General features: G+C 45.0%; 1 protein-coding gene across 1 annotated transcript; it reads right to left on the reverse strand.

Annotated features, from left to right (window-relative positions):
* Positions 1-18,336: 18,336 nt before the first annotated feature.
* Positions 18,337-20,744, reverse strand: LOC142813894 (ipis-1-like). Its single transcript, XM_075891855.1, has 2 exons — positions 20,412-20,744; positions 18,337-19,617 (listed from the first exon to the last, which is right to left on the reverse strand). The coding sequence occupies exon 2, from the start codon at positions 19,593-19,595 to the stop codon at positions 18,408-18,410; it is 1,188 nt and encodes a 395-aa protein (XP_075747970.1). The 5' UTR covers positions 19,596-19,617; positions 20,412-20,744; the 3' UTR covers positions 18,337-18,407.
* Between the last annotated feature and the right edge of the window lie 407 nt (positions 20,745-21,151).

Genomic DNA, 21,151 nt, shown 5'->3' on the forward strand with positions numbered 1-21,151 from the left:
CTTCACGTCTTACGAAAGTTTAGAGTGGGTGACAGTCTTGAGAGCTTCTCAGAATATTGTGAAAAATGCATTGGACGCGAGGACAAATATCAAGCGCCAGAGGTATGTCAGGAGTAAGTTCACGTACCTGATTGATGATGGAGAATACGCGCTTAATTGTGTTCCTAACACTGGAGAAGATATTGCTAGGATATAGAATAATGATATCTTTGTAGATAGCTTGCACAAAGAATGACGTTAATTATATAGGATCGTAACTGAGGAAAAATTGCTTTTCGTCACACCATACAAGAAGGTGGCCTTCTGCAATTGTACATGTGCTGCATAATTTTTAAATTATTTTTATGATTTGCTGGAAAACAAAGAGTTTCTTGAAAGATGGATGCAGAATCGACCATAGGTGGACAAAAATAATTGGGCTCACTGAAACGCATTCATGAAGCACATTTTGCGCTTGGGACTCACTCAACTCACTAAAACTTCCCCGAGTCGGACGCACTCGAACTCACGCTCACAAAGAGTTTCTGCAGCTAGACTCACTCGAACTCAAATTCCACAAAATATTACCCACCTGGACTCAGTCAGACTCCGACTCATGGTTCGATCTGAGTCTGAGTGAGTCCTTAAGAACAGATTTGCTTTTCCAATCATGGCGTCAATGCTGTTTCATCGGTGCACTTTATGGCGCCCTTCGATATAGTACCTTCAAATACGAAATCTGAGGCATCGCCAACCAGCAAAGACAAGTTTTAAAGAAATGACTACATAAGCTATATTCACCAAAAAGTTCAAGAACTTCAATGGAAAAGTTGGCGAGGGTTAGGGGAGTACAAGGAACCACCCTAAGTAATTCAGCCCTTTGATCAACAAATATTGAAATGATGTATGATCGATGCTGTTTTGGGATATTTGTGAGTTAGTGTAAGTGTGAATATGATTGCAGGTAAGGCTCACAGTAATACTGAAAATTAGTAGATAAAACCATAGGTCGGCAAACATAACTGGAACTCGCTCAGATTCACTCAAGAAACATATACTCCGCTTTGTCCTCACTCAGACTCAGATTCCCCAAAATGTTGCTCAGCCAGACTCACTCGAACTTAAGCTCACCTAAATATTGCTCGCCCGTACCCCGTTCAGACCCGCGGCTCAGTTCATGTCTCAGCAAGTCCGAGTGAGTCGACTAATGAGTGAATTCGCCGACCTAGGGAATCGACAGTGACAATCGAGTCGCATCAAAAGGTGAGGAGATTTTAAGTGTGTGATCATTTAGAGTGCATACAAGCATGCCTCGTAGTATAGTATACATAGACATGTTAGCATGCATAGTATTGAGCAGCGCGAAACAGAAACGAGACACACAATGAAGGTCAACACGGGATAGGCCTACAGTACTATGCATGCCAACCGACTAACCCAACTTACCACTGATGTGAATGCAACAGGCAAGTGCTGAGAGTGCCATGTGTAGAGATATGGGGGAATCCAGGAAATAATTGAGTGACGCCTGAAATATGATACGTGCCTTAAAAAATCCGATTTGGACACACCCCTCTGAAGGCAATATATTCAATGCTAACAACCTTTGTTGTTTTCATGCTCCTTTAAATAAGCAGTCTATTGGCACCTCAGCTTAAGTAAACGTGAATTAAGAACTTTTCTTTTCGCGCACACATGGCTTACTGCTTTAGATTGTTTATAGTAAATTAATGTAGTAATTTTATTTCTCGAGGTTTCTACAGGTTCTGCTTTTATTATCACAAAAACAAAAACAAAAAAGTGACCGTAAAATTGAATGAAGCAAGACAGAAAGAAAAGCTAGAACTAAACCAGCAGTATTGCTTAACTGGACTCCGTTGTACAACCACCGACACTAAACGGCGTCTCTTAAGTTTGAGAGCATTACGCTGGCGGATGATCGTGCATTTCACGCCACCAGCAAAGCCTTCCTAAATTTTCCTTGTGTGCCTTGTGCCTTGAGCCGAGCCACTCACTGTCGCGATTTCAAGGTTAACGTATGTATTCTCGATGGCTTCTATACATGGCTTCACGGAGGAAATGTGTTAGGAGAATGGTGTTTCGTGAACATTTTGGCATAGGTTTCGAGCTCGCAATTACCGCCATAAGCGTTTCCTTCAGCCTAAGCAGCGGTCAGCGTGCATCGGCAGCATGACCGAGATTAGAAGTGTTTGCGTCACTCGAATTTGTTTCGATACAAAATGTGACGTGGCCCTGACAACAAATTTAAGCGAGTCATGGATACGAGATTGTCCACTGCGAGAGAATCTATTTATCATCCCTTACAAGAACCTCGACGACGTAAACGCGTCGGCTGGTGTCCGAGTACGCCTCTGGTAATCGGTCTAAGTTGCCTGTTCAATGCATAGAGGCTGCTCTTTTCCGTTACTATGACCCCTGGTGCTGTATGGGAGAACCTACAAGGTGAGGGACCAGTGGAAAGCCCGTGTACAGTTAGGTTCTGCAGATTTACCGGAACCGATAAACAAGTTGGACGTTGCTACTAAGGTGGCTAACAAGAGTCCAAACATCACTTGCGATGCAACACGAACCTTGTAAACAATAGCCACTTGAAGCAGGGAAGAGTAAAAACGTCTCAAAGATTCTATTCGCTGAATAAGTAAACCTTTGAAGAGAAATATACCCGATGTAGTGTATTCCAGTTCGTATTAGGCGGAAACAATGCGCAGTTAATATGCCGTTCTACTAAATAAATCTAGCTGCATAGAAACTGTTGATATGAAACTCAACTTTCATAGCAACCAAGCTTCGTAAAAGTAGCAAGACATGTTTCATAGCAAAACAAGTTTCATAAAAAGCAAGTTTCGTTGCAACCATGTATTATGAGTGCGTTTAAAAGCATAAAATGTGAACACATCGTCACTTAAATTCCTATTAACAATTCGTCATAAACTACATTCAGGTCTGGGATACATGGGTGTGCCGCGTTCGCAACCGAACGCTCGATGAAATCGGCCCAGAACTCGGAGCGCCGCATTACATTTCGCCTCGGCGTTCGGGCTACCGCATTGCATATAGCACCACATTACAAAGAACAGCTGCCCATCGGCGACAGCGTTATGAATATATAGCGGTAATCTGCCTGCCCCCTCAGACATCTTAACAAATAGGTCGTAAAGCATGTTCAATGGTGTCACCCTGAGGTTGAACAGCATATCATTAGGTTCCACAACACCATTCGGCTCCACTGCACACGACTGTTTATAACCGGTGAGGTTGCCGAGTGAGGGTGCTGCTTTATACAACAGTTGAATGAGGGCATCGCTGATCTGTCCTCCAAGTGTACTGCACTTGATGCTTAACGGCGCTTGTGGATGATAAACTGGAAACTCAAATGCTGATGGAAGCAGATGAAATTCGTTTCCCTTAAGGTAGTACAAGCGTGAGCCCTCGATCTCGTGGAAACGTGCCATCACTGTGCTTGCCTCGGTGAGGCGCCGTGCTTGAGTGATGAGCTCAATGTTGACGATGGTGGATGGAGTCATATCCGGGAAGCGCCTGTACAGCTGATCCAGGTGGTCATGTTCAGCATCAGTGAAGAGGCTCAACGGGGACAATACACCTCTGTCGTTGCCATTAAACGCAGGAAGCACAGCGTCAAAATCGTTCCACTCAGGCGCAACCTCTTCTAGACGTGCTTTCAACGATTCTCGTATTGTATATAGCAAGGCGGAGACATCCTCCTTAATAAGAGGGGTGAATAAGGTCTGCATATAGCCGGCGTACAAAGGAAGGCCAATGTAGAAGTGGCAGAGGTATATGCAGAATGCCGAGTGACCAGCGATCGCCTCAGCTTCCGTCTGGTAAAAATAGTTAACCAGCTCGGCGTTGGACAGCAGCGAGGTCGGTTGCACCAACACCCAGCCTATGTAGTAAGCCATTTTGGGCTCACCCTCACTATTGACCAGCTGGAAGAACGCCTTCAAGAAGTCGGCGTTCGTGATCGTGAAAACGTAGTCACCATCTGGTGTGGCGTTGAAGTGTCTGCGAAGCTCGTTTTTCCAGACCTCATTCGGAAAGCTTCCCATGGCTAACGCCGTCAGTTCCCCCAAGCCGGCATTCTTCATTTTGTTCCAGGGAACGGCATTATACGGCTTTGTGACAGCACGAAGCACAGTGGATTCCAGCTCGATCAACTCCTCGTAGGAAGGTACCTGGCCTTCATCACGTCCGAACGCTTCGACCATTTTGTTGAAATACTTCTGGTAGGAGTTCCCATCCTTCAACATGGCTTGCCTTCGTTTGAGGGTTTGGTTGAAGTAAAGCGTGGGTGCGACTGTTAAGCGACCAGGTTGCCACGAGGATATGTGGATGAACGAGCCCCAGTTCCAGGCGGCTGCCATGGAGAACAGGATACGAAGTATGCTCGACTTGTTGGTCATCTCGGGCCAGAATACTCCGAAGTCCAGAAGTCGCATCTTTACTAACTCAAGCTCACTCCGTCGGCCCGTGTAGATACTCCTACATGACCGGAACAGTGCCGCTGCTTTTTGTACTGCTGTCTGCCCTTTCTGGGGAGATGTTGTGGTGGACACCTTCTCTGCGACCCTGTCGATGAAGCTGCGTAAAATGAACGTACTAGTGGTGAATATTACGTTCATTACTAGTAAAAGAATATTACTAGTAAATGAATGTTAGCTTTGTTTAATTCAGTTCCATTAAAAGCATTTCTACTTCAGCTTCACTAGTGGAATTTAGAGCATTTGTACTCGTGAATTAGTCACAGAGTGGTGGTTGAGGCATTCACCGAACGGTTTTCGGGGCCCTCGGCAGGACCTGGTATTACTTGAGAAGCACTTAGAAAACGCCAGGCACCCACCCACCCACCCACCCACCTACCTACCTACCTACCCACCCACCCACCCACCCACCTACCTACCCACCCACCCACCCACCCACCCACCCACCCACCCACATGTAGAGCTACGCGAAGTAGTTCGTTTTGACGTGCGCGCTGTGGAAAGTGACGGGGTGCACCATCAGCGTTTCATGTTCAGACGCAGACTCCGCTTAGTGTCTGAGGGACACGTAAAAAGACACGACTTTCTCACGCGTTCAAGAACGCGTAGTCAAAACAGATAAATTAAAAGAAATATGAATATCTTACAGGTGTCAGCTGCGTCCTGTCTCAAATATCTCCACGTAGAAAATAAAAGAGTAACATTTCCCGTTGAAAATACAGGAAACACTTTTGAAGTACCATCACTAGTGGTATCATATGCTTTATTTGGCTCCGTATACTTTCCCTTCAGTGCCAAAAAAGTTGTCGCTGAGTATAGTTGAAACGTTGCTCGTTTTAGTGGTATCCTAGTGCACACCTAAAGGGTTACAGAGTGACATTTATGTATTACAAGTATAAAAAAAGTGGTAACAAGGAAATCATGACATGCATGCCGTGGAAGGCATGACATACATGTCATAGTGCACTTGCAGCCGTTTCGTTAACCTGATATATACCAAAACTGGTATGACTTCAAACGAATGCGGAAAAAACGTAAACTACAGGTCATGCACTGTTTGTATTCTACTATACGTTTCATTAACATAGTATCTAGCAAAGTTTATAGACATGCATGCATGACAATGCCTTGCCGATTTATTCACATTATGTAGATTTGCCAAGTGCGTGGGTTATACCAGATACCTTTCCATTCGCGCTCGTCTCCGTAGATGCGTTCATTTCAATCAGAATACGCGGATAGCGTATAGTTTACTGAATGCGTTTTCCGGCTCCACTGCGTGTTGCCTTCAGCTCGCTCCGTATGACAGAAAGCACTTGCTATTGCATCGCTTACTGCTCGTAGACGTTGTCGATGACGGAGATCCTGTGCGAGCGCTCCCAGCCAGCGCACACGTGGGCGTGGAAGTCTATGCATGGCGGTAGCGTACTGCTGATCGTGTCATCCAGGAGCATGGCGTAGTGGCGGCAGACCGGTGTCTCGCACACGCCTCGGGACCACATCAGGGGCAGGAATATAACGACGCCCGCGATCACGATGACCAGGATGACGGCGACAGCCCAGCACCTCCTAGTGCAGGGGTTCGTGTTGACGGGAAGCGCCGGAGACGACTCTTGATATGGGGCACCCCGCAGAAGTTGCTGAAGAGCCTTGTCGTCCAGCTTCTGTACGTGCAGAAAGGTGCGCAACCGACAAGAATAAGATGGACGGGTGTAATTTTGGAAGAAGAAAAGCACTCGTCACGTAACATAACTGTGTATACTACAAGCATAGGTCGACAAAAAAAAAAAGACTGCAGCTCAGGCACACTCACTCAACATAAATATTTTGCACTAAAGGCTCACTCAAACTCCATCACCATTTTTTTTCATCATCACTCACTCGGACTAAGAGTCACCAAAAGTTTTGTCAACCGACTTGCTCCGTCTCGTGCTCACCCAAATATTAGGTAGCCACACGCACTCAAGTAAGACTCATGGCTCAGTCTGAGCCTTAATCTTAACACGCCTCTATCTGAATAAGTCAACTATATATGAGACAGCTTGGCGGCTTATAACTGCCAGGAAATACTGCAGTCTGGTACAACTGTAGAAGACCTCCTCAAAGGTGGATGATCGCAGCTCTGCTCCAATGGGCGTGCAGTCCTGACTGACATCACGTGTTGGACAGCCGAGAATAACATTGCCGAGAGCATGAGCGGTGCTATATTTTATTTGATGCCGCGCATCGGTCATCTGGGTGGAGCCTCTCCAATCGCATCCGACTATACAAGTAAAAAAGCATATGGGCACAAGCTGCAGCGAAAGCACGAAAATGAACGAGTGCGCTTGACACCTGCGAATAACTATTACGCACTCGTAATTAACGTGCTGAAGGCTAACAACTGCGTAGATAGTCGAAAAACATGGCTTCAATGGTAATGGTGTGTATACACTTATACAAAGAAGCCGTAAGTAGCCTTCTGCAAAAGTTATTTAGGACTCGTGAGCGCGTGCACGTCGGGCTGTAAAAACACAAAATGTAGCTCACCTGCGCATTCACAAAACACGACATGTTTGTGTATTTCGCCTGAACCACATTATGCAGCTTATGCACAATCTCGCAAACATGAATCATAACATAGTTATCTGGCTTCTCGTGGGTGGTGCACATTCCCTATACAGATCTAAAAGAGAGTACTGCGCTGGTTTTTGAAAAAAATATTTAGGAGAGGGCAGATAGTTTCTTTTTAAGATGATGTGTGAGCTTATAAGCCGAGTGCCTTACTTTGACTGAAGTATGGCAACGCATATTGCTTCCTTTTTATTTTATTGCCTAGGGCTGCTGCGCTCTATGTAGTCCTAACGGAATCTCTACTCGAGGAAGCCCTAAGATATACAGTATCACCCAAGGTACATCTCTTAATATGAGCAGTATGTGTCCAAATTATGCAGCGCATCATGAATTGTGCACAGTGCAGTAGTACAACCAGTTTTTTTTTAACTTTACGTGTCATCTTCTATCGTTTTTGTTGAGCTGCACGTACCCGTCCTTGTGGTGGACCACCTGCTGGTGTTTTGCTCACAGCTTTGACCTTGATCTTTTCCTTACTGGTTGAGTGAAGTTTCTCCAAGAATTCTGTGAAAATCTGAAAAGTAAAGAATTAGAAAGGTGTAAGATTGTGAAATTGTAACGCCAGAAAAAAGAAAGTGAATTGACTAACATTGCCTAGGGATTTCAGAGAAGCAGGGTAACAATGCAATTAGAGCGAATATCTGCACACATGGAAATACAATCACCTCATTAACATTCTCGTAGTGTGCCCTATAGACACATGGCCACATATTGAAACAAGTATAGGGGAATGTTGGGAACTCTACTACTCCGAAAGCCGAGGAAGCGAGTAGCGCGGGCACTCAGTGATTCCCGTTCATAAAGTTTTCACTGCTCCTTTTACCAAAGCGTCGATGTCGGTAATGTTGGACGTAAGCCCGAAGGGTTCCTCCGGCACCGGTAGGGTTAGGGAGCTTTGAAAACTTGACCTGTGACATGAGAGCTTCTCTCAGCTGCACTTTAAGCACTTGCTGCTTATCACGGCAGTTGAAATGCACACCGTCTCCAGAGAGTTCCGTCAGGTTGTTTCCGCTCAGATTTAGTGACACAGCGCTGGCGAAGTGTAGAGAGTGGGTCGTTTGCTCACTCAGCGAGGTAGTGGCACCTCCTCTTGCATGGCCTTGGACACCATCCGCAAGTGCGTGGTCCTTGATACCAGCCGCAGATCTCCGAAACGTTTTCAATGAGAAATAACAGACAATGATGCCAAGAGATTAAATGGGACCAGGTGTAATTGTATTGCAAATGGGCAGGAAAAAAAAGCAGACCAAAGAATAGGTTGCCACCGGCAGGGTTTAAACCTGTGACCTTCAAATAACGCGGTCGATGCTCCACCACTGAACTACAGTCGCGGTCATCCCCCGAACTACTTTATAGGGTATATAAACTGGGAAGCACCAGTCAGTGCCACCTGGTTTTATTACAGTGAGTGTGGAACACTCGCCACACGTTCGGATTCAGCCAGTGGCAAGTTATTTTTTTGCTCACTTTCCTTTCTTCACATTTACACTACAGTTACTTCCAATAACGCTTCCCATACTACTCTTGGCATAGTCGTCTGTTATTTCTTATTCATATTGTGTCTAACAAAGAAAACCGAGCTTTTGCATGTTAAATTTTAGTGCAAAATTTTTTATCCACTTTTAGTTTATTATTGTGGTTACTTCCTTCTTATGTGTGAATTATATAATTTTAAACATTTCTGGTTTCGTTTAGCTAGTTGTTGACCATTTCTAACCTTAATATGTCCAGTAATGAGCGATTGACAATGAGCGGGATCACGCTTCATGAGAAGCGCTCCGCACTCGAAATAAATTGTAATGCCTGTTAATTGATTTCGGACTCAATGCATTATAGGTTAAAACTACACACTATGACGCTATAATCTGAAAAAACCTAAAGTAGAGCACTTTTTTGTTACGGCTAGTGACCTATTTCCAAGATGCCTGGTGCAGCAGATGTTTCTTGCATCCTTTTCGGAGGCATGGATGTCCAGGCGGTGCACGCTAAACAGCGTTCGCTAAATGCCGCAGTGAAGCGTACGAAATTGAGCCGCTCCGTCGAACTAGAGCTAGCAATATCACGCCTCGACTAGCCTCAATCCTAGTCCCTCGTCTCACGTTCTATAATTTTGATTGTTGTTTTCTCATGCCTGTAAAATTATTTTAAAGCTCGCCCACACTGCGTCGGAGTGCATTTTCTATGTTATGAAGCAGATTAAAGTGTTGCAACGCTACTTTAAAAGAATTTACCATTACAAAAGACTGATTCATTAGCAGAAAGCTCATTAAATTCACGCATACATTATTCTATAGTTTTTATCAGCATGCCAGTTTTTCCTTTCTCCTCACTTCTGTTCTAAATATCGTGTTTTGAATGTCAAGTATAACACATATTTTAAGCATATTCTGCAGATATCGCATAATACATGAATATTTACACTCCCTCACACTTAGCCTAACTGAAACTCGGCTGTTTACATTTGAAAGAACGTATTTATTGCGAGTTGGTCAAATGACTTCGTATTTCTAAGGCACGAGCCTGAAGTGTCTAATCGCGCGGCTAGCTACAGTGAAAGATGGCAGGCAAGACCACGTCCGGGACTTTCATCGAGTTAGCGGCGTAGGAACAGTGAACAGCTTGCTGTAACGTTATTCATGACGTAACCGATTACCCTGATTTGATTGTGATGACATCAAATGATGAAGTCACCACACCATATCTTCGCTTGGTCAATTGAGGGCCAGCGCTGGAGGTAGTGCAACAACACGGGTTGCGCAGAAAGCTTTGGCAGTTAGAGGGGGGAAGCTGAGAACAATAAATCAAATTTCAGCGTCTATGGAGAGGCCCGTAATGTCGCTCAAGAAGCCTAATCTCTAATTGTGTAACTTAACGCATAACCAAGTGTGTAGCTTTCCTCCTTTTAACAGCGCAACATGCTGGCCCAACATTTAACAGCGAAGTAGTTCTCGGTAGAGGTTTTCATGTCCAGGGACCATCGTAAATAGTAGATCGTTGCGGGGTTTACTCAAAGAGAGCAGGTGAGTTCCACTACTTACGCCACTGACTTCACTGTTTCACCAGTGCCCACCAAGCGGAGCAGGCTAAATTTTTTACACCCTTTTACATAGCAGTGTGGCGGTTTGGGCTAGTTGGTATGCCATGACGGCAGTTATAGCGCGAAAACAGAACGATGACAAAAGGACAAGAAGGAGACGAGCGCTCGTCTCCTTCTTGTCCCTTTATCATCGTTCTGTTCTCGCGCTTTAACTACCGTCATTTTACTTAGCCTTCTACAGCTACCTAACGGCAGTGTTTTGGGGCAGTAAAAAATGAATACTCACAGATATTCTTCTTTTCTTGACCAACGGCTTGCTTGTAGGGATCGGCGCAGAAACTTCGACTTGGTCGGACTGCGCATGGTCGGCTTCTTTGGCTCCTGGTTGTTCCTGCAGGGAAGATTAGGTATGCTATGCTAAAGTCAAGGCTAACGAATTGCAGAGACGAAAAAAAAAACACCACTACACTTCGATATGCGTGGGCATGGATTGACACGTCTCACTCCGAAATAAAGTTGACTCGTGAACAAGGTTTTGTCCCTAAAAGGCTCCTACGCAATAGTAGAGTTTGAGAACAAAATTAGACTGACGGCGACCGCGAACCTGTTGCTATCTGACCATCAAAAGGTGCTAACAAATAAACACAATAATAAATAGTTTCGTGAAGAAATGTTTGTAAACTTTGGTCACTCCGTTCATATTCACTGAAACACTTATGCATGCTTGTAAGGGGAAATAAAAACAATTCAGACCCTAGAGATTTTGTTGACGAAGTCAACGTGGAACTGAGAAAGAGCGTTTGCGGAGCCGAAATACCGCGAATTCCGCCCTCGTAATGCACCGTTTGTCATGTCTATCTACCCGCCGGGGTAGCTTCGAGGCTGAGGTGCTCAGCTTTCACAAGTTCCACAAGTTGCGAAGAAGGTGGTTCAATTCTCAATACCAGAAGCCACACCTATAGATTAAAGCATACGCAAAAGAAAAAAATAAATCAAAGAAGATGAAAAAGAGAACAACAAAACTGGAGCATTACACTTCGTGACACGTTAGAAGAAATTGGCCCGAATCTACATGTTACACTGTAAATGTCGTCGAAAGACGATAGTCTTGCGTCTGGAGAGAGTGAAAAAATTGTTTATTTGATGTTCTGCGCTAGAAAAATCGGTGAATGGTATTCTGAAGGCGCTGCGTTAGTGTGCCTCGAGCCTGTAGCGGAGGCAAACAAGCGCATCCAGGCACGTTAGACCCAAGCGCCATCTGGCAGTTATCTTCGAAAACGAAGGCGTGTGCGACCGCGGAGAAAGATGCGCGCCAGTCTCGGAGGTGATAAGGTGTAGAATGCAAAGCGACGGGCAGGTGCCACCACCGTGTCGTCGTAGCAAAGCGTTGGAAACACCTTCTTGAGCATCGCGTTGCACTGTCAGCGCAGTGCGATAAACGTTACAGTCCTTAGAGTTACTTGTGTGTGCCTCTTCTCGTATAAAGGCAGACACACAAAATATAGACGTGTTGCTATGGCACCTCAGATATGTGCACTATTTGCTTTTTTCAATCGACAATCGCCCAAATATGAACCATAAACCTTGAGCAATATTGGTGGGCGCTGCGGATGGGGTTGGCCGTTTGGTGCCGTTTGAGGTATTGCTAGAACGTACAAACAGACAAATGTACAGACAGACGGACGGACGGACGGACGGACGGACGGACGGACGGACAGACAGACAGACCAAAATTTTTCCGCCGAAGGTCCCCAAGAAGGACTATCGTCTTTAAAAAGGATATATGCTGAGAGTTAACGTGGATTCTACGTCTGTGATGTTCCTGAATCATATGTGGGTTTTTTCGCATAAAACCATAGATTTTTCGCGCATCTTGAAGAACTACTTTTTCGATTCGACTAACATAACACGATTCATACGCAAGCTTTCTCGAGTCCGTATATGCCGTGGTATTTAGAAGAACACACCATTCTTCAGTATTCCCGTAAAATGCATAAAGGCACGAGTGTTCACGCAGAACAAGTGGGAAATGCCCACCTGCGCTTTGTTGGGTGTCGGGTCGGCAGGCTGTCCCGGAAGCTTCACACTGGAACCGTTTGCGGTGACTGCCTCTTGGCTATCCAGCTTCTCCCGCTCACGATTCTGCGTCAATTTAAAGAATGATTACGCACTGAGCGGTGTTGCGACATTAGACATGTTCGCGTATGAAACCCCGGAATCGTGAAGGTTAAATTTGCCCTGGGGTGTTTTTGTCGTTGTTTGATGGACACATCAAGCTGGTAGTTGGTGTGTATTGCTTCTCTGTAATACCGATTTTTGCGTGAAGTGTGAATAAGGTATGAAAAGTAAGCTAACCGAGCTTTAGATTTTACGCTAATTTCAAAGGTGGTACTATTTTGAGAAATCACTCGTGAGGCCGATATTGGAAAGATATTGGGCAATATTGGGCGATATTTAGCCGATATTGGAAAGACCCTAACCGGAATTTGCCATTTTATAGCTAATTAATCAATAGTGAGTCGGTCCGGTAGTATCCAACCAAATAGCGTACAGTCTATAAAACCGCCGCTCACCCTTCGCCTTTCTGGAATCGTGGGGGACTGGCTTTTGTATATGATGTAGCATGCAAGAACTCAGTTACGCTTAAACTTACTTGAACCTCAACATTAAATCCAAGCCAACTAAATCGCTAGAATTGCATTCAATTCAGACAATAAAGGCGTTATATGCATAATTTTCCGCAATCTAGAAGTCATTGACCAGCGCTGAACAGTGTTCGTAGTATGCAAGTAAATGAGGTAGTTTGAGTCACTTGACTCGTGCACTCTCTGAGACTGCACTGGCTTCGGCATCGCCCCAATTTTTCCGCCAGAAATGAGGCGTCCAGAAGATGAAGATTTCAGAGATTAAAACAGAGCATCATACCATTTCCGCATATACGATGAGTTAAAAACGTGATCTGTTGTTTCCGGTACAACCGAACTCTCTGATAATACACTCACCGTTGCCTTTGCGTCTGCAGGCTCGCCGGTCTGTTCAGGAAGTTTTGTCGCAGGAACGTCGGATGCGTTCGTTTCCTTCTGGTCGAGATTTTCCCCACAGATTTTCTGTACAACAAGATAATGATGGATTCGTATTGTCTTTGTCCACAGTAATTGTAGTATACAAAACAGCCACGTACCAATGCGTTGCGACTACGCTAACCCAGCTTCAACACGAACATCAACAAGTGCCTTAGGTGTTGCGCTGACAAGCTCGATAACGCGGGTTCCATTGCCTGTAGCGGTGGTCAGCCTGATTTCCGATAATTGAAAACATACTCGATATTGGTGCACAAAGAATTCCGTAACTGCGCCTCCATATGTTTCTTTGTTTACGTGCCAGCTTGGGGTACTGTTGACGCAAGATGGGTTAAGCTCTTCTAGTATCCGTCGCTGTGAGGCAATTGTTATGACACTCGAGTGCCGATTAGAAGGCAGCGGTGTTGAATCCCTATCGCGAAGGCCACACTTCGATGGATGCGAAAAGCTAGAAGCCCGTGTACATGGATTTAGGTGCGCCCTAAAACACCCCAGGTGGGGAGAATTGCCGGAGCCTTCCACTATGCAACATTCCTCATAATCACATCGTAGTTTTAGGGCGTTAAACCCCGGATAATATGATTACTACTTTGAGATCACAATAATCAGAATTGAGTGTACCTGGCGTACAAGTAAGCCAAAGATTGTGGTTCCCATGAAAAAAAAAATCACCCCAAAGCTTTTCCGTTTGCCTTACCACTGGCTTCGTCGTCTTCTTACGAGATCTCCCTGAAGGGTAATTTGTTCGCGTACTTGAAGCCTTGCTAGCTCGAGACTGCACCTCAAGATCCTGCAAATGGTTCGAGAGAGAGAAAAAAAGGATAAAATGTCTTAACGCGAAAGGTTTAGATGCCTCACCAAACACGAAATGTTACCGTCAGCATCATGGGCGTCAGTCAATACGAGTCATGAAAAAAAAATATGAAGTGTGAAGTTTGAAGTTTCAAATTCATTGCCAAATAGTTATAAAAACATCAATAAACGCCCCCGTGTCACGTCATTATGCATGAGGTTATGTGATGCCTAAATTCGGGACGTCACGATTACCTTATCGTGATATGATGTCATCGCAACACATCCTCTTGATCAATGATAAAGGGCCGATTAAGGACGCGCTGCAAGACTATACGCGTGGTACGGAAAGGTTTCAGAAGGGATTATAATTGCTTCCAAAAAAGAGATGATAGTGTTTGAGTTTCTGTCGCCTCAGGTGAATGTTTAGCGGTACGCGCAATTTTTCTGTGTTATTCGAAAGAAGTACGGACGCGAAACTGAGCCATTTAGGGTAACGATAACCGGCGCATGTTTATCCTGAAAGAAGGGCTTGAAGGGACACACAACCAGTTTACATGTGTGTTCATTTATGCAACGGAAAGCTTGTCGGACCGAGTGCGTACCTTCAAAATGTAAACGTGAAAAATGCCGTGCAACATTTATTAATATTCGTAATCTCGGGTGACTGGGAAATCGTACGCAGAACACATGCATAAAATATCTGAAGGTGACTGTGACAGCGGCTCGTGTTTATGCGGTTTACTCTACAAAAACTATACGGCTCGACATGCTCCAGTAATTTCCGCAAAAGCGCCGCTAGGCAGTTTCAACTTCATTTACGTCAAAAACAGCAAATATGAATAACACATACACTCAATAATTCTGAGCACTAATTATGGTGCTCTTAAAACATCCGACAATAGACTGCAATGGAAAAGACTATATAGTGCCGCATCAAGGCTCTTTCGCTAGGCTGAATGACATACAATTTTCTTTGCGACATTATAGTACGGTATCACGATCTCTTCTGGTTTAATCAAATTCCTTGATCATTATTGGGGTTAGATTCAAAGAGGATCCCATCATTTGAGAAATTCGATCCAGAGCTCTCTTAAACGCGATATGATGTGCCCCGTATAACAACTATAATATCTGCCTCTGGCGTTAAACGCGATTTAACAAAAAAAATGATGGGCAATAACGACAGTCATTGATGTGAATGCTAAGCTCAGCTTCGTTCTGGGCCAGCGGAAACAATGATGTTTTGGTTGTCCGCATTGCAGCATTGTTGTAGCAAAGGTTCACGCATAGGTAAACAGAAAGTATTCATTTTCTCAAATAAAAATGCAAGCTCTTTTCCGCGCTCGCCAGGAATGCCGCATTAATACTTCATTTTAAAGTTTAGCTAGCATCTAAACGTGGGAAAGAGACGCTACATTTGGCTCATCTGCGAATATATGTAACTAGTTTTAATAGCATACAGCCACAATAAAATTTCATTTGTTGTGCCTGCACATCATATAAAGAAATTAACGTTTCTAGTTTTCGTTTATGGGTGAGCTTTATGCACTGAGCATGAATTTCAGTCAATTTAAAAATACTCTGCTTGTGAGACCCATCAACGCTTCAATATCGGGCTCAGGTTTCCGCTCAATGCACTGTGGTTCTTGGAGTTGAAAAATCAGCTCAGTCATCAACTACGCATTTTCGCAGGACAAACTGCATATAAGTTGATAAATCAATGAAATTCTAGCAGTTTCCATTATATGCGTTTATTCAATATATTACGTTTTGTTCAAACGGACACCTCGATTTTCCGTGTTGTGTCGCCTCCTTTGATACTGTAGCGTCGCGCCACTCTTGGCCAGCTGCCGCACTAAAGAAGAAGACAGCCGCGTAGCTCGTGAAGCGCGAGCCACGAAGAAACAGAACGGCTGAGCTCCTGGCCTGGCTGGACGCTGCAGCGGCGACTCCGCCTGCGTCTTAAATAAGAGCTGCGACCTCGGCACGCGCTCATCGCCGTGGTCTGGTCTCCCATTCCTCGACAATACCTTCATTGTTTTAGGTTTATTCTCAGCTTGCTTTTCATAGAAACAACAATGGCGACATTGTACGTGACATTGTACGTGACATTATACGTGTAAATATATATGTGATAAACTGCATCTCGAACTCCTATACCACGGGGATCACATGTTTTCTCGTTACTGCTCGTCACAGAATAGGATTCATAAAAAGGCACTCCACTAGCTTCATTTAGCTCCAGGGTTACCCGGCTTACTTAACATCTCACAGCAATGCCGTAGACTCTTGTTACATAAGCATGTTAGCAGCCGTTAAGACCAACCACGTTTCAAGGTAGTTAAGCGTGGTTGATCGTAACCGTGATTCACCGATATTACACAAAGCTTGGTTAAGGCAGCCCACCCATACTGCACGGACGCCGCCATTTCCACGGTTAACCGCCAAACCTGGGTTGCCATGATCGGTTGCCTGACACCGCGGTTGGTGGCACAACGGTGGTTCCACGTACCATGTGGCGTAAAGGAACGGCAGTTACACGTAACCATGGTTACGTTATTCACAGTTTAGGTTGTCTGTGTAACAAAGGTATTATCCTTCATGGCTCAGACGAGAATGGCTCGTGCCTCAACGCTGCGTTCGTGCTTCACCATGCGTGCGCGCCCAATTTGACAGGTTCCCTTACCTTCGCACCGCTTTGTCCTGATGCATCCGGGGGTGAAACACCGGTAGAGGAACGCTTGTCTTCCATCAGAGGTTCTCCAGTCGGGACGGCCGAAAATGCGTACCGGCATGCACGAGCTTCTTCTTCTTCTTGTGCTTCTTCGATGTCGATGTTGGTTTCTTCAAACGCAGGCTGACGAGTGGCCACTTGATGACCACTTTCTTCGTCATTCGACACTTTTCCATGTGTACCCACTCCGGTCGATAAGCAAAGGCCTCAGTCTTCTCATTTCAATGATAAATAAAGAACTTCTATAAATAAAAAAATAAATACATAAATAAATAGGTTGAAACGCCAATATTTTTCCTCCTTATCCTCAGCCGATGGTCCATTCCAATAACATGAGATTGGTCAAGTAGTGAAGGAATCTTTCTCTTAGGTGTTGTATATATCACTCAAAAAACGGTGAAGGAACTAATACATTCATTTGGATTAGAAACTATCAGTCACAAAATATTTAAATCCGACAGAACTTGAAAAAGCATTATTTTGTCACTATAATAAACTCAATTGTGAAGAAAACATCGCTGTGGTTGTACAACAGATCAGATTCCCAAGCGGAAGAACAAATCGGTTTTATTTGAAGCAAGTCCAAGGAAGCTTTCTTGGCGCAGTCGTGAACACCTTGTGGTAGTGTTAGCAGAAATCGCAACTCAAGGTTAGCAAATACAGTGGGGATGACGCTTGCGGTGAAGTAGTTCTTTCTTATTCTCTTAGATTTTAAATAAATAGTTGTTTTCTTTGGAATCCGTGTGTCTGCGAAAAAAGTTAGAACAGTAGAATGACGTCACCGCATCTTGGCGTTATCCTGTACGGCGAATCCCCCAATGTGATTTCCATGCTTTCGCTTGCCGACTCTGAGCGGCACCTGAAAACTTTATAATTTGTCACGGCACCTGATCTTCTATTCACCGTGCTGGTTCCGAGCATCGTAGTATTTGATAATTTAATAAGAGGTAAGAAAGGAAGACAGCCTCTGCTCGGTGAGCGTGGGTGACAAATAAAGCTGACGGATGCTAAATCTTCTTCGGAAGTTGACCAAACAATGCGTGAGCGCAGAGTTTTACTGTCAACTATAGAGCCTTGCCAACAAGTTCGTTTTCGAGTGGAATCGGCATCGCGTCTCCTTTTAATGTTCGTCAGCATGCTTGACGAACGCATAGGAAAAACGTGCGTTTGCTCCCTGCCTTTCCTCTCCATTCCTCCCTCCCTCTTTCTCGCATCAAAACTTTAGCGAATTTTCGCACTCGGCCTACGCACGCATTGATGCGCAGGAAAGTAGGGACTAAGCAATCCGCTGTAAAAAGTAGTCAAATGAGTTGGGTAGGTCGCAGGACGCATGAATGTACGCACGGGGAAGAGGGGAGGTGGACTTTCCAGTGTCCTAAGAAGGGGGTACGCAAACTCAGCCTCACACGTTGACACAATAACAGAGGGAGAGGGGGGACATGGACCTTCCCCCTCTTCCCCTGAATGGGAATCCTTCACATGGTTTTGGTGCGATTTAGAATGTGTTTGGTAGCAAAATTATTTATTGACGCTGTGCGTTGTGATTCATTTTTGCGAAGGACAGTATGCCAGTCATGACAAAGTTGGTAATAATATAAATGTCTACTTAGAGCATGTAATAAGATTGCGTTTATATACTTCCTAAACATTCAATTGCTTGAGGATATTTTTCTCACGGAACCAAACAAAAATACTATATCCGGCTCCCTGCTGACTACAAGGAACAAGAAGGGACGGTCCACAGTAAACCGCCGCAGTTGACGCTCAAGCGAAGCAGTCGTTGATTCAACTGTGAAAGAGGACAGTTCATCTGGTGTACCGGGTCCGTTGCGACCGGCTTGAAAAGATACAAACTGCCTAGCTGACGACACGGCGACATCTCCACGCCGCGCTCCGCACAGACCCGACAAGTCGGCGCCTTTTGCGAACACGTCACCTTTGCCCATAGAACCGAGCAACTGCTTCAGATCCGTGACGCACTTGACGCTGAATCTCGGCAGCGTTACCTCTGCATCCCCCTGTTGTTTGAGCATTCCAAGGCAATGGAGAATCTTGCAAGCGCTCATTTTTTCTTCCACATTTGCGAGCCCTTCCACATCGTTCGGCAAGAGTATGACAAGCGACTGGTGAGGTGACTCGAAAGGCAGTTCGATGAGAGTGACTCCAAGTTCGGGCGAATCACAAACCGGGAACGGAGCCGTTTGCGTCATCATGGAGACGACGGAAGTCCTGGCTCGCGTCTCGAAGAAGAGCCCATCCGGAGCCTTCTCGAAGCGACGCCACCAGCGAACCTGCTGTCTAATAAAGCCAACAAAAATCAGCTGCGTTTCCCTGTTGACGTCCTCTCGCCGAAGCGCTTGACCAGGAGGGGTTATCGTGTAGGACGACATGGCACGCGCGAAGGCATCCATGGAGAGACGACACTGCTCGGCGCTACAGGCAAAGTCCTTACGGTGGCAGTTCACACCGGCTTTTCCCATAGCCGCAACGTACTCGTCGGTGAGCTTGACTGTCTCGTCGTAATAAAGGCAGGCGTAGCGCGTGAGGCGAAGGCCACTTCTACCTTGGCGAGGACCCAGGGTACCAGCAGGAAGGTCGCGGGTCCATCGCAGAAACCGTTCCAGGAGCTCGCCTTTGCGCCAAGGGCAGTAGGAGGCGTGCAAGAGGCGCGTGATTTTAGTTGCAGTGTCTCCCCGCGCTCCCTGGTGTACCATAACGAGGAGTAAAGTTGCGAGCCACGGGGAAATGAGCAAGTTGCTCTGGTTGCCATGGAGACGCATTTGCCGGTAGAGGTCGATTGGAAACTGCAACAGTGGTCCCGAAATCTCCGGTGCCATGTCGAAGGTACACAGGTCCAGCCTAAGAAACAACGAAAGAGAGACGAACGCCATATATAAGCAGCATAATCGCATTGCCGTTTTATAGACTAAGTATGAAAAGACGCGTTTACGCGTGACATCCCTGTCCTTACAACTGCTAAGTGGTTGTAGTAGATAACGGAATGAGATACAACTTTTATGGAAAGCTAGCAATGTCGTGCACATGCCAATATATGTCACCGTAGCCAGATTTGAACCATTTTCTTGTATATCTCTGTGGCTTTCGCGTGTTTTGACGAATTACTGCACACTCGTCGCCTGTAAAAAACAAGCTAATGGCACCTTTGCTAACCTGTCGCAGTACACTTGTTTACATAGTATATAATCTCGAATGTTTCCAATTCAATACCTAAGGTTGTGTGTGGAGCTCTCGCACAACTTAACCACAGCTTAGTCTTTTTATGAAAACTACCTTCTACAATAAGAAGAGAAAATCGACCAAGGATTGATGGTGAGACCAGGTTTTGAACAAAAGTGCATGTTTTATTGTTTAGAAAACGTATAGAAGGTTTCTTGCAGAAAAGCTAACTCCTGCGAAATTTCTCAATCGATAAATTCTGATCACTCCGAGCTTGTCCCTTTCCTTCAATTTTGGTCTTGTTTGGAATTACATTGTCTTGTTTGGAATCACATTACATTAGGAATTTCGAAGACTGAATTATATATGAATCGATGCATAAATATACGATATGGCTTGCTTGCCAAGCTTTTTTTTTATGCTTGATTCTGCACTTCTTGCTCATCCTTAATTCGACGGGTTAGAAGGGGGCTTACAGTTCACTCTCCGTGCTGTAGTCACTGTTGTCGTATTCGGAACTACCACTGCTTGGAGTGGAGATCGTATCATCGCAATGAAGAGACGAGAGAGTGGAGGATATGGACCGCTGGGACACATTTGTCGCAAGCAGAGCCGTGGAAGAATTAGAAGACGTCTCCGGGGACTTCGACGTTGTAGGCACCGAGAAAGAAGGTTGACTGCCCTTCTGCTCCTCCTGTGCACATGTCACGGACAACAGGGCGTCCGAGTGGGATCCGGACGTCGCCAGCGTCGAAGCCGAGATGCCAGCAACCAAAGGCTTGTTCTTGTTCTTGTTCAATAACAGTGGCTGATACCCACTGTGAGGGATTGGAAAAGAAAGAAGTGGTTTTATAAAATAGTATGAAGATTTAGAATATAATGATGGTTTACAAAGGTAATTGATAAGAAAATTAAGACAACATTAGAATTCAATCAACCAAAGAAACAAGCAGGATTTCGAACAGGCTATTTAACAATCGACCACATTCCTACTATCAATCAGGTGATAGATAAAGGCTGAGAATATAGCCAACCACTATACATAGCCTTCATAGATTACGAGAAGGCGTTTGATTCAGTAGAAATATTAGCCGCCATGCAGACAATGCGGAATCAGGGCGTCTACGAAGCATATATAAACGTCCCGGAAGAAATCTACAGGGGCTCGACTACTACCATAGTGCTTCATAAAGAAAGCAACATAATACCGATAAAT

The sequence above is a fragment of the Rhipicephalus microplus genome, chromosome 4 (genome assembly GCF_043290135.1).
Source record: "Rhipicephalus microplus isolate Deutch F79 chromosome 4, USDA_Rmic, whole genome shotgun sequence".
NCBI classification, from domain to species: Eukaryota; Metazoa; Arthropoda; class Arachnida; order Ixodida; family Ixodidae; genus Rhipicephalus; species Rhipicephalus microplus.